At 36.9% G+C, this 14,526-nt stretch overlaps 1 protein-coding gene across 1 annotated transcript; it reads left to right on the forward strand.

The window, feature by feature from the left end:
- The first annotated feature begins 8,027 nt into the window (after window positions 1-8,027).
- Window positions 8,028-11,025, forward strand: foxd3 (forkhead box D3). Its single transcript, XM_084129931.1, has one exon. The coding sequence runs from the start codon at window positions 9,468-9,470 to the stop codon at window positions 10,578-10,580; it is 1,113 nt and encodes a 370-aa protein (XP_083986057.1). The 5' UTR covers window positions 8,028-9,467; the 3' UTR covers window positions 10,581-11,025.
- The last annotated feature ends 3,501 nt before the right edge of the window (window positions 11,026-14,526 follow it).

Consider the following 14,526-nt stretch of genomic DNA (forward strand, 5'->3'; position numbering starts at 1 on the left):
AATTTGCATATTCATAGAACTGCGTATACTGAATGAGACAAGGGTGTAGAATTACATTCAAGCTATTTCAAGGCATAACGATTTTTTTCAAGGAAAAAAACGTTAAATATGTAATTTTGGTGATCAAAGATGAGTTTAAAGGGATAAAATGATTGACCACAGGGGGGCTTAAAATACAATAAACTTGGTTAAGTCAATTCAACTTAAATTACATTAAACTGACTTTAAAAAAAAATAACTTATGCTGAATGAATAACTCTACATGTACAAGTAAACTGCGAAACATCTGTGTAAAATTCAACTGGTTATAGGATTCAAAGAGAGACAATGACACAACACCTCTGTTGTTATTTTTCACTCTGTTCACACTCTTCTAATGACCTTGTGACTCTGTGATACAGTAAACAAGTGTGCAATATTGTCTTCCCTTATTCACAGTGTTAAATGTTCTTATAACAAATTTTTGGTAAATTATTCAATGGCATGTAAGTCACCGTGTTGTGTTAATCTCAAATTATTATTTTAAGAAATGGAAATTATTTACAAGACATTGAACAGATCAGTCTAAAGCTAATAGCATACGGACTTTATGAGGTCACTAGAGATACACAAAGCATTAAGTGGCAAAAAAAGAGCTTATCTGGCACATATATCAGAGAAGGCCATTCAGACGATAATCCTGCTTCCGTTCTACGCTTAAGTATGACAACATAGCACAACTATACCACCCCATTTTCTATAAGTCACTAAATTAAGTGGAACAAAACAGCATGACATAGCCAACAAAGCTCGAAATGTATGTAACTTCCTCAATATTATGCTTCACTAGCTTTCTTTGTGTGAGATGTATGTCCATACTATGTGCATGGATGAATGGCCCAGTGAGGAATTTAGCTGAGCGCTAAATGAAGTGACCAGGCAAATTTAATATGTGGTTTTCACAGACTAAAGTGTCGATAGAAGGGGGGTGCAACATTGTTGCCCTAAGGCAGGGTGATAAAGAAGAGCAACACTGGGGAAAGAATGAAAGCTTTGTATAGCAAAAATTAAAAAGACTGAATGGTATAGACTTATCACAGAAAATTGCTAAAGATCTTTTAACTGAGCTAGCACATACATGTTCATTAAACACCTGATATACAGCAACAGCATCATGATATATGGGAGAGACGGAGAAGCCCATAGGACACCTTAAAGATTTTAGTGACGAAACTCCATTATGGGACACAAACTGTGATTTGGTTGAATGGTGAACTCTTATACAGCCCAAGCAAGTAGAGAATACCACTTACCTATGGGTGACATAGAAAAGTGATGCTACAAGCACAGAATAAGCACATAACAAGAAGCTGCTTTGCAAATACATATGACAATTTTTCTAGATTTATTCATCCGTCTTTTTAGGCCTTTCATAAAGATCAAGGCATCCGGGCGGTGAATCCTGGGTGCTGACGCCGGCACACAATTACTGCAGGCCTCACTGATTACATTTACCAGATTACGCACTTTGTAAACATTTGATAACATTCAAAGAAGGGGATCGGTTGTCCCAAATAGAATTACTCGCAGATGCAAGTCATCTGACAGGAATAGTTCTAATTTCTAGTATAGATTGTTTTCATGCAGAATTCTAACATGATAATTAAATCTGCTGTTCTGAGCCCCTTCTCAGTCAAGTCACACGGTCCCATTAGTCATTTAGCAAGTCCTTTGCTGGACTATTGAGAGCCGCGGGATTCCAGGACAAGGTTCCTGACTGCCAAATGACAATTTGCCGCTGCGCTTTGATGATTTTATTATGTGTTTAAATAATACAAATAGCCTGATTCCCTACAAGTTCCTGCACTTAATAGAAGACCACTCAACTGGGAACAACATGAAAAACACCCAGCACATGGCCATTAGCAGCCATTCACAAAGTTACACCACAAAGTTTTTTCATACTGAGGTTTGACAGTTGAACAAAGTTAGCTTTGAGAAATGCATGTTTAGACAATATACACAGGAATGCAGGATAATACAAGAATCATGCACCACAAATGTTCTAGTGGACATTTAAAAATTGTGTATTATTTTTGTTTTTTGTCAAACTAGAAAGACTTCTGACAAAAGACCTATACATTTAAACTTCATTCTAAGGTTTCTCCATTTTACATTTTATTTCCCATTTTGACCAACAGATGGCACATAATAGTGAATCAGTCATGAACTGTCAAGTGAGGTATTGAATACAACATTGGTGAGCTGTTTTCTTCCACCTAACATTTAAAAAACAAAAACAAAAAAAACAGTTGTTTTAAAGGTTTTATTTTTAGGGATGCAGATCTAGAAAGAACAAAAGGTGGACAGTTTTCCTCAGGATAGCAATATGTGAGTTCTCCCTTGGACTCAGCAATGGAGTCCAATCCAATACACCCACATTGACAGGGCTGAGAAAGATCCTCTGGGATGATATCATCTGTTGGATGAAAATCCATCTTATGGTTTTAGACTTGTTGTTAATCGGGTGTGACATGCAATTAAAACTCCAAACAATGCAATTAGCTTACAATATTTATATGTAGAGTTTAAAATACATGTTTTCACTGAAATATGATCTATTTTGCCATTTTTAGGGATCATATACACACCTTAATTGATACTCAATAATTGTCTAATTCCAATGCTTTACACAACATCGTTCAACAAATAGCTTCAATAACAAACATTAGTTATTTTGTAGTACATTCTTGTGTATACATTGGCTCTATATAATTTGTGTATATTTATAATATACACTTCTAAATGGCTGAATGGTACAAAAAATGTATATATCCACAAGAGCAGGTACACTGTTTTGTGGATGACACTTTCTCTGTAAAGGCATAGTCCATCGACAGCTCTTGTAAATCGCCCTCAAACATCATAACGTGATTGATTGACTGGAGAGCAAAATATTATAGCCTACCTTTATGTAGTCGAACCAAATTTCTACCACACCAATATAATATTCTAAACATTCTGGCATGTTTTAGTAGCAAACAAATACTAATGTTAGTTATGAGAATTACGTGAATGAATTACATAGCACGTGCCGTTGAACAAACGTCGTCACGTCTTCAGACATTACGTTCAATATTTAAATACAAATGTCTAAAAATGTTCAAATATACAGCATTACTTTCAGGGATAGGCCTAATAAATAAATGAACAGTATGCATATATGACAAACTTAAATAACAGCAGGCCATACGTCTTCTTTTGAACGCAGACCCTTTGCAAAGCAGTCATAATTATTCGCGGGGGACTTGTGATCTTTTTAATTATTCTGCTCTTCATTTTTGTCCCACCATTCAAAATGCTCGAAATCCCATCTTTATAACCCCAGAAGACTATAAATTATCCAACTTTGAGATGAGGGCGACAAGCAGATCTCTTTCATATGCTGGCAAGAAATGTGCAGGGGATAATTGAATGGACCGTTCTCTGGCGAGAAAAAAGAAAGTACACTTGTTATCTTGTGAACTCTCAACATATAAGATAGGAATCTAGTGAATGTCAGCATGAAAGATGGAATTAACAAGAGATCTTTTTATTGTTCTGGAAGGTCATTAGGCTGCCAATTGGGTAATTATGGAAATGCTCTGAATGTTTTCCCCCTTCCGTTATAGGATCTGAGACCCTTCAATCAGCTCATCTCGTGGGAAAGTTCAGCCATAACTGCAAGTGTACCAGCAAAATCAAATTAGCCAAAGATATTTCATTAGTATTTATAGCCGGAGGCATTTGTTGAAGAGAGAAGTTGTGAGACTCACATGGAAGAATTATTAGCTAATGACAAGGGTCATAGCCCACCTAAGACATACACTTGAGTAGACTTAATGAATTGAAGCCATTGATTGCATCGACTCTGGACGTTTGTTCGTGTTGGAAATGAGTTCAGTGAACATCATAATACACAACAACGCAGTGGTTTGCAGCTGTTTATTTGAATATATCAGGATAGTAGCCTACAATTCACGATGTCATGGCATTACTTTTTATTTAGGAACATCAGGCGTACAGGGCATCAGAAACATTTGGCGTAGTTTTTCAATAATATCTCCATATATGGATATGTCTATATTAAGTATTTTTTATTTAGGGACATTTATCTCATTTTCAATAGCTGCACTATAAAAAATAAAATAAAAAAATCCACTAAAATGGAAATCTTGAGTTTGATTGCTACAATAAATGAAGTAAAATAAAATTGATGGCAATGCAGTTATAAGTTCATGGCACTTTTTAGACTATACGTGAATTTAATTACAGCCAAAGAAAACAGATCCGACACTAGGCTAAACAGTGTACCTAAACTATGACGTAAGTATCTGATTAATTTGATTAAAACTGTAAATGGGAATGGGAAATGATTACAGTGATAACGTGCAACTTCAATAAATAGCCAATTAGCGATACTCATGCAATACGCAGCCCCCAAGATATCAATGTGTCTTGGAAGGGTCCCAAGTGAAACCACACTCAATAACTCACTCCTTTCACGTGGTGGAGGTTATTTTCTCAACCTGAGATTCTGACTGAATAACAAGCATTCGTGTCATTAGCTCTAAAGCTGCGATGGGTAAAGTGAGTGATACTGACTGACTGAGGTGACAAATAGATTTTACGCGTACAAGTTCACAGTTGTTTGCCTATAAAGGTAAAATAGTCGTATGTAAGGCCCCCCTATAGTAGGCTATATAATGGCAAGATTATTTTCTGCTGCTTTTGAAATATTGCTGATTAACAAATAATAATATTTGAGGCATCTGACCTTAACCCCCTAAAAAATACGCCAGCGTTCATATTAGTAGTCAATGCCCTTTATCTTCAAAATTGGTTTTCAATATGAAAAGATACAAGTAGCATACTGAGTCGGAAATATTTAGGCTATCGGGTAGTTTTCAGAAAGAAGGGATACAGCGAGACGTGAAAAAGAGGGATGTTGGTCGAACTTGCGTTACGCAGGAAGTTTTAAGACAAAACCCAAATAACACCCTCTGGTCGTGCTAATGTGCTACTTCAGTCTTCATCTAAATAACAATAAAACGTACAAACCGAGTAACATCACACATGCTTAACTATGCGCATTGGCATGTTAATCTGGCTGAAGGCGTCATTTTTGCACCTCGACATCATGGACCAAAAACAGAAATAAACTTAAGAACGTAAACGTTTAGCAAAAAATGAGAATGCATAATATTATTATAAGCTTTATACTAATCTAAAATCATGCAAGTAGGTACGGGTGCAGTTTTATTCCAGTGATTCACAGTACTGATAGACAACAGGCTGCATTGTGTTTTTCAAAACAACAATTGATACCAGAATTCATTATTTAGGTTTGAGGAAATCAGTTAGAAAATGGTGTCACGGTTACTTACGTGCAGGCAGTTTCATTCTACTTCCAGCTACAGAAAGAGAAAAATAACACAATGCGTAAAAATAATAGAAAACTAAAATAATATCTTAAAGACATAAACATAGCCTACATAATCATTTATTACACGCAAAAAAAAAAAAATATTTTTAATTCATCAAGATAGGCCATTTGCTGGAACTCCGTTTTGTGTGGAAAACAATTTGTTGTTCAGAAAAATGTAGCCTATAAATAAAGTAGATATTTTACATACAAGTAAAGAAATTTTTTTATGTTACACAGAAATGTCAAAATTAATATGTACATTTTCAAATGCATAGCCGTATTAATCAGTTTTTCTGATTAATTAATTCAGGAATGATCGCTAATTATTCGTCCATCCATTTTCACCAAACTGTTCATTGTTTTTTAAAGTAGTGTTTTGACATGCCGTTGTCATAGCTTACTGTATTGTATAGGCTACCTACAGAATTATGTTATGTTCAACCGAATTTGCGAGAGAGAGAGAGAGAGAGAGAGAGAGAGAGAGAGAGAGAGAGAGAGAGAGAGAGAGAGAGAGAGAGAGAGAGGGAGAGAGAGAGAAAAAAACACTGATTTTCTGGTTTGGCTGTAGCCTAATGGTGGGAGCCTGCAGGATGATACTACGAAGGGGACTGTTAAAAATGAGCTGGATCATATTGTTTGACAGAAAGTTGCAGGTTGATAGAGTGGATTCTTCAAGGGGGTGAAAATGGTGAATTCAGAGAGAAAAACGGAGATCCTGCCTTCTGGTGGGTATAGCCTTAGGGAATCACGGTGTCGACCGTAGAAAATCCAATTAAGGATTGCATTTAAATGAAAAGTCATTTTTTAACCAGAGTATGACGTGGACATTTCCCTTTTAGATGAGAGGAGCAGTTTTCCTGCAAATGGCTCCTTTTTATTAAATCTGACATGCTGATAATGCGGAGTTGATGTAAAATAATTGGCACAATAACCGTAATTAAAAGCGCGCTAACAAAGCCATTAATTTATTACAGTTGTACAAGCTTACCCCCAACTGTGCTTACATAATAAAATTCCTACCAGTAAAAGATCAGCCACTTGCAAAAATACATTCGATTACAACGAGGTACAAAGTCTTTATTTGATTTGGTTTATTTTTCATCATTATTAAAATATACATTCAAAATATGACCAAACAGTGTATATACATGCAGCATGTCAAATCATCACGCAGTTTGTCAATTTAGATATACGAGTCATGATAAAACACAGAGCAGACAGTTTTAAAAAAAAGAAAAAAGTTAGAAACAATATAAATTATTATTGTATTTTATTTAATAAGATCTTGCAAGGTGCTTATTTATTAATGTATTCAGATAAGTCCGTGCATAATTAATAGTCCTATACCCTTCAAAATATATTTGCACTAATGCGAGGCATCCTTATAGTTCAAGTTCAGTTTTCATCTGGGTTACATCCTTTCCTCTGCACATCCCCTCTTCCCTGAATGGACACATTTCCCATTACGCCCTTCAATTTTCCCTTCTCTCTTTTATTTCAGCGATTTAATTAGGCATAAATTCGATCCTGCTTTGCTATTTGTGAGCTATTTGTTTCTGACCTTGCTGGGTAATTCATTCAGCCGCTGTATCCGCACCGTCACCGACTATGCCTGCGTCTCATAATAGGTTCATGCTGGAAAGAGTTGGCTTATTATTCTAAAAGGTTTTGTCGGGTTAAGCCGTGCATGTGTGCTTAAATGTACATTTCATTAACAAACTGCGAAGGTATAAAGCCGGATTTATGGAGCTTCAAAAGATCACAGAGAGGACGAATTTGATCTCCTTTTGGGCGATATCATCCGCGATGTCTTTCAGTGCGCACTGACTCGAGATATATGGTCTTTTACATTTTAAGCCGCTGACAAAACACTTCATCATTCTGCAAAGCGCTAAAAAAACGCCGGTCTAAACATGCATTTATTTTAAACAATAGCCTAATCACAATTAGCCTATAGGCCTATGATCTAGGCTATAGCAGTAGCCTAATAAAGCAGCAAATATTTGGAGTTTGTTGAATTATTGTTGAAGTGGGCTCCAAATTTTTACATTTAAAATATTTATCTACTAAAGTAACATATGTAAAAACTATTAATCAATTGCGTAATGAGCAGAAGAACAATTTTCAAAAGCAAATATTGGCTTTAGGCAGCGTAAGATGGTGTCTTCTTCATCCTCTAAGTAGCCCGTATTGATAAACGGGACATCACACGGGCCACTGTCTGTTTGCCTGAGCCCTTCAATACCATTAATAACAACACGATTCAATTAATCTCCTTTATTCACCATGCAAAAACAGCTTCAAAGATGTTGCACAAGCACGCGTTCCTTGGAGAATTAAAAAGGATGGTAAAGGTAAAGGTCGAGGTGAAAGGTTGTGGCCTATTTGCAGATTAAATGTCATCCAACAAAAACAAGTATAGGCCTACTGAAAAATATATAGGCTAATAGCCACTATTTGAGTTCACTAAATATATATTACAAATAAAAGGTTATACGATAAAATAATATTAATAAAAGGTTAATAATAATATTAATAATAACATTTATTAATTCATAATAATATTAATATTCATAAAGTCGTGTTTAACAATAATAATTAGTTTAAGGCTAGACATGGCAGTAGCCTACACGGTTGGCTATTTTGAGAGCAGCGCTCAAAACCTGCACCAAAAACAGAGATAAGCGATTCACTGAAGAAATATCGAGCTTTACTATTTGTTTTCTAACAGTTTCGTAATTCTGATCGTTAAGAAAATGATACAGTCTTTTTGTAAGCTCTAATTGAATGGTGGTGAGAATAATTGCTTCGAGCGTCGATTACATAAGGCTTTATTTTCATTACAGCAGGGGTTTATTCCAAGCTGATCGATACGACGTTGTATTGTGGTTAAATAAGTGATGAATATAACCACAGAACATTTTTTTTTTCTTTGCATCGACAAAAAGGTACAATCACTTCAATGTTTAATCTCTCAAATATTCGGAGAAAAAGAGCATTCAACAAACCACAGATAATTAAACCTTGCAGCTCCCGTGAAGCACAACGAGACCGAGAAACATTTTCTCACACGATCCAGGAAATGTTAAAGGAGTTTACATACTCCCTCTCCGCTTTCTTTTTCTTGGGAATATCCCACATGCGTCGCTCACCTGTGCGCGTGTGAATGGCTCCTATGCATTTACCCGCGCGCTCATTTCCTACTTAATTCATATGTTAACACGTGCAATGATGAGGGTCGTTAGCACCTCTACAAAGATCTTTACTTAGAGATTTCCATTGTTTTGGTACTTATTTCACACGTAACAAAATCAGTGCTAACGTCTAACGTTACAGAAACACTCAAGCGAAAGCTAAGTTTAATTCTCCATAAAGAATTGAATTATAAACCGTTTGTTTAATCATGCAGTATTCGAGCACACAATATATAAATAAATGACAAGAGATTCGATTAACTTAGCTGTAGACGTTTTCGTTCAGCAGCTTTCAATATAGGCTAATTGGCCTGAGAAAAGTTAAGTTTGCGTTTAGCGCGGGCGAGTGAATGCGCGTCAGCTCTGGAGATGATTTCAATCACGCAGGCCGATTTTCTCCCCTCCGCCACCGCTAAATGGTCTATGACGGACGAACAGAGGCGATGTTACTGTTGTTCCCTTTGTTGACAAATCCATGAAACAACTTCGGCTCAGCGGTATAACAGCGCGACCTCTGACGTCGGCGGGTCACGTGACGCGGCTGATAGTATATCTTTAAGTGAAAAGTAATCTATCAGACAGTCCTTAAAGCCTGCTTTTCAACGCATGTGTCATCTTGACTCCCAGGTCCAAAACCACGCTTAAGTTTCGAGGAAATACACTGGAAAGGAGACGAGGTGTAGCCTGCCTACAGAAAGAAGCCTTTAGACTGGAGAAATTTTTTTTAAAGTTGAAGTTTTCCTGGCAGGCCGGCCGGGACTGACCTGCATTTATAGCCACTGGTCGTCATCTGATCTTGGGTTGCTCCAGCAGTAAAGTGAGCGGTGATGACCCTGTCTGGAGGCACCAGTGCCAGCAACATGTCCGGTCAGACCGTACTCACAGCTGACGATGTGGATATCGACGTGGTCGGGGAGGGCGACGAGGGGATGGAGCGGGACAGTGACTGCGAGAGCCAATGCATGCAGGACCGGGGAGACGAGGTGGAGGAAATCGAGGTGAAAGAGCGCGGCGACAGTCCATGCGAGAGCGCCGGCGAAGGGGAGTCCAAGGGGGATGCTCAGGAGAGCTCCTCCGGTTCCATGACAAGCAAGCCTAAGAACAGTCTGGTGAAGCCGCCCTATTCGTACATCGCCCTCATCACCATGTCCATCCTCCAGAGCCCGCAGAAGAAGCTGACGCTCAGTGGGATCTGCGAGTTCATCAGCAACCGCTTCCCTTACTACCGGGAGAAGTTTCCGGCCTGGCAAAACTCCATTCGCCATAACTTATCCCTCAACGACTGCTTCGTCAAGATCCCACGGGAACCGGGCAACCCGGGCAAAGGCAACTACTGGACTCTCGACCCCCAGTCGGAAGATATGTTCGACAACGGTAGCTTTCTGAGGAGGAGGAAACGCTTCAAGAGACACCAGCCGGACATTCTCAGAGAACAGACCGCCCTCATGATGCAGAGTTTTGGGGCATATAGTATTGGGAATCCTTACGGACGCCACTATGGAATTCACCCGGCCGCCTATTCGCACCATGCACTGCAATACCCGTACATTCCCCCGGTGGGTCCGATGCTCCCTCCGGCGGTGCCTCTCTTGTCCTCCGCAGAACTGAACAGAAAAGCATTTAACTCTCAACTAAGTCCAAGTCTCCAGTTACAACTGAACAGCCTGAGCACCGCGTCGATTATCAAATCCGAGCCGTCCAGTCGGCCATCGTTCAGCATAGAAAACATTATCGGGGTTTCCAGCAGCTCTACAAGCGCACAGACTTTCCTACGGCCGCCTGTGACGGTGCAGTCCGCCTTACTGAGCGCACAGTCCCTGTCCTTATCCCGGACATCAGCTGCCATCGCGCCTATTCTCAGCGTCCCGTCAAATATCATCTCTGGACAGTTTTTACCGACAGCGTCCACAGCAGCGATATCTAAATGGCCTTCTCAATGATAATCAGACTTTTTTTTTTTTAGACATATTTTAAAGACGATACAGCACGAACTATAGGCAGCACTGAGACAATTCGTCCGCCCCAATGTAGCCATGTAAAGACTTTTGAGAAAAAAGAAAATTCATAATCAAAAAGGAATGCTTTCAGTACAGGTAATGTTTGTAAATATTTGTACAAAGAAATTAATTTACATGTTTTTCTTTCTTATTTCATTTCGTTATAATTGAGTGAGCCTTATTTTTTTCTCTCCATATTTTGTTTTCATCCTGAAAGAAGTGATTTCAAGAATAATGTTTTTCCCCTTTGTTTTCCAATATGAAATATTAAACTGTTCTTATTGAAAGACTGAAAAAGTATGTTTATCAAATTTAAATATATGTAATCTATGTAGCAATATTGTGTTGTAAATCAACTTCATTTGTTAATAAATATGAAAAGAAAATCCAATGCATCTCAGACACAATCGATTTTATTAAATCAAACACATTCTTTCTAAAATTACAGGAATGCAACGGTGACACCTGCAAACAAGCATCAAATTTGAAACAAATCCAAACGTATAAATTATGGTTTTAATTCACATAGGCTATATGTGATTTAAAAAATAGCAGTTTCATCTCAAAATAGCATAAATGTTAAAACAATAAATAATTTGAGTTATGAGTGTTTGAAATAAAAGATAAGGAGCTTATTTCGAGACAGCAAATTAGCAAATAACGCATTATGAAATAGTCAAATAATCCGTTATTTTTTAAATTTAATAACAGGAAATCTTAATGCAAAATTATAAAAAATAAAAAAATAAAAAAACCTAGGCTACTAACATTTGATCTTACTGTGATATTGTGAATACAACAAACCAAACGTTTCTCAGTTTCTGGTCGCAAAACAACCAGTTAGCCGTCTATAAACTTGCATTGAAGATAATCTTCTACAGAAATAATACTAGCCAAACAGTGAAAAAATAGAATAATAATTACAAATTTAACTAAGCTTACTTAATTTTACAATTTCGACAATGAGGTTACAAAAATAGCAACATTCTTTCCTAATAAAAAAGGTCAATAGCCGTCGAGAAACTGCCGTATCCGTTACAAGTGAAAATGAAGGCGACCTAAAAATGTTTGGGAAGTTGTTCCTATTAAAGCAACACTCTTTCACAGTTGTGTCTAGCTATCAGTTCTACTCAAACAGCAAATGGTAGATGGTGTGTGGCGCACAAGAGTTAGTGCTATATTTAAGTGATACCCATGGGAAAAGAAAAATAGTCCTCTTCTTGAATTCACTTTCAGACCAAAGACGCTGCTGACACTGAAACTCTGAGAGGCACTAACAGGGGGCCTATTCCACAACTGTCTCCTTATTCCTTAAAATGGGATAAATATTTGTAAGCACATTGTTCTGATGCCTTCCTGTCACAGTGGACTTTGACAGCACATTCCTACAGTAATATATAGCTGGATTTGACGCTATTTGTTTTCGTTCTCTTTTATCAGGAATGGTTATTATTTTTAAGATATTTACTAGCACAGCTCATAGTCAAAAGTAACATTCAGCTAAACTTTATTAAATAGTTTATCAAAGTTCATAACATAAACGAAAATCGGACTTTAAAATTTATGAAATTATGCAGGCAAATTATAGTAGGCTATTTTAAAACATCTGAAACGACGTTTAGAAAAATATGAAAAAAATAAATAAAAAATAAAAACGTGATAGAAATGATCCAGCACATCAGATGATGATGATATGGGTGATGTCTTTAGCCTATCACTAGACAGAGTCTACAGGAATAATTTAGCCAACATCAAATAAACGACTGGTTTGCTAATGGGAGCACTAATCTCGATTCATCTACAGTAACCGTGGTCATATCTCAAAATACAGTTTATTTGCATTTGTTGCGGGGATAATGATCGCGCACGTGGATCAGATGTTATTTGTTTTGGACTAGAGATACTGTGAAATTGTTCAGATTCAACGGGTTTTAATAGGGGATCTATTTCAAGGACGGCTGGTGGGAAAGAGTTGACTCTTTAACGAGTGCAAGGTTAACACATCATGCAAACACGCATTATGCATAGGCCTATTTTCTATTAGACCAAACAAAAATAAATAAATAAAAATAGCCTGAATAAATAAAGGAGACGTTACGCTATACAGATTTATAAATTATGCATGCAAGGTTATGTCAGTGAACAAGATATTAGGTTTTTAGCAACAAGCTAGTCAGAATTTTGCTTGGTAAACTATCCGTTTACGTTCTGTCGCGTAACAGTTAACAGACTATAGACGTTTAAGAGCAACTGTTTGGAAACTTTCTATTTTTCTTGGCGTGTGAAACACAAAGGAAAAGCCCTTGCTGAGCATTTTGAAAGTGACAAGTGGTCGGACGCATTTCTGGGTAAACAACGCTTTGACCTTTGTGGATCCACCTGCTCTCCGCAATACACAGGTGTAGAGTCCCCGTGTTCCCCGTCCCATACCTCACACTCATGCTTTTATTAGATGTTACACCAAGGATTATTTTTCCATTTAGACATAGGCCTAATTCTCTATTCTTTCAAACCTTTGACAATACACATAAATAGATGTTTAAACATTTTAAGCTTAGCAGAAAAGTCTCATAGAACTGAATGTGGGGGACTATTTCAAAAACAGAACAGCCCTGATTTCAAAATCACAATACAGAAGCCATATAAGCATGCAGGACCACTGACAAGCCCAGGTATCTCCTGGAGCACATCACCAACAGTAAATGTGGATACAGTGGTTACTAAATATTTAAAGGGTGCAGAGACGAAGCAGTAAATGACAAAGATGGCAAACAGCGACATTAACATGTCATTGAGTGCAATGTGACTAATAGGCTCCTTACTGTAATGAAAGTGTCATTGCAAATCAGAACTTGTCCATGGTTATCATTTATAAATATTTGATGTCCCTGCTATAAGAAGCTGTCATATCCAGCAGCTCTTAAAGTGAAAGAAATGCTAATGATTACACCAGATAAGAGTTGAGGAACTCAAGTAGGGCCAGTGATTGTAAAGAGAGCAACAACCACAATTCAGAATTGACTTATTGACAACCTTGCAAATGCTCTCTAACCTAAATTCAAATCTATATAGGACCATGCAGGTAGGTTTACCGATGCTATCTGTTAGATCTTAAATGAACAGGCAATGTTTGATGGGTCCAAGAAATAATAAACTAACAAGCAAATTGCTTTCCATTTTTATCAAGTTATATTGTCTAAACTAACTTTATTTTATGTAATGATATAAAATTGTTCAGTTACCAAGGAAAGAAACATAAGCAATATGGTGAGCATTAAAAAAAAAAAAAAAAAAAAAAAAAAAAATCAATTTCAAACAATTGTTTGCTTCTTTAAGGTATTATAGATAAACGAAATGTGTGACAATTAAATTTTGAATTGTTTAAAATTGGTGAAAATAGCTTGTTATTGGATAGCTTTTATCACATGAGTGATTCTATAGGCTAACTGGAGATACATTTTGCATTTCAAAAAGTTAGACTTAAGACTTACAGAAATTCTTCCCAGTATCTTATTGACAACATATTCAATTTTAATAATTCAGTGCTTGCCAAACACAAGTTAGATCCTTTTTTTACTTTTAACAAAAAAATGATTTCTTATATTGTTTGTCAACACTGTTACTGTCAATTCTGTTACATACTGTCAGCATTGTTACTCTACTTTGGTAACAGAGTTTGATGGTAACAGAGTTTGATGCAACATGTAACAGAATTGACCCTTTTAAACTTTTTAGCCAAAAACTCCACTTGCTAGCATAAATGCTAATAGCATATGACACTAATGACATCATGATTAAAAGACTTTTAAACAACCCACTGTGTGATCAGTGATACATTCTGTTTTCATTTTGATATTGTGGTAACAATTTTGACGTTTTACAAAATAAC

The sequence above is a fragment of the Abramis brama genome (assembly GCF_963993115.1).
Source record: "Abramis brama genome assembly, chromosome: 11".
NCBI classification, from domain to species: domain Eukaryota; kingdom Metazoa; phylum Chordata; class Actinopteri; order Cypriniformes; family Leuciscidae; genus Abramis; species Abramis brama.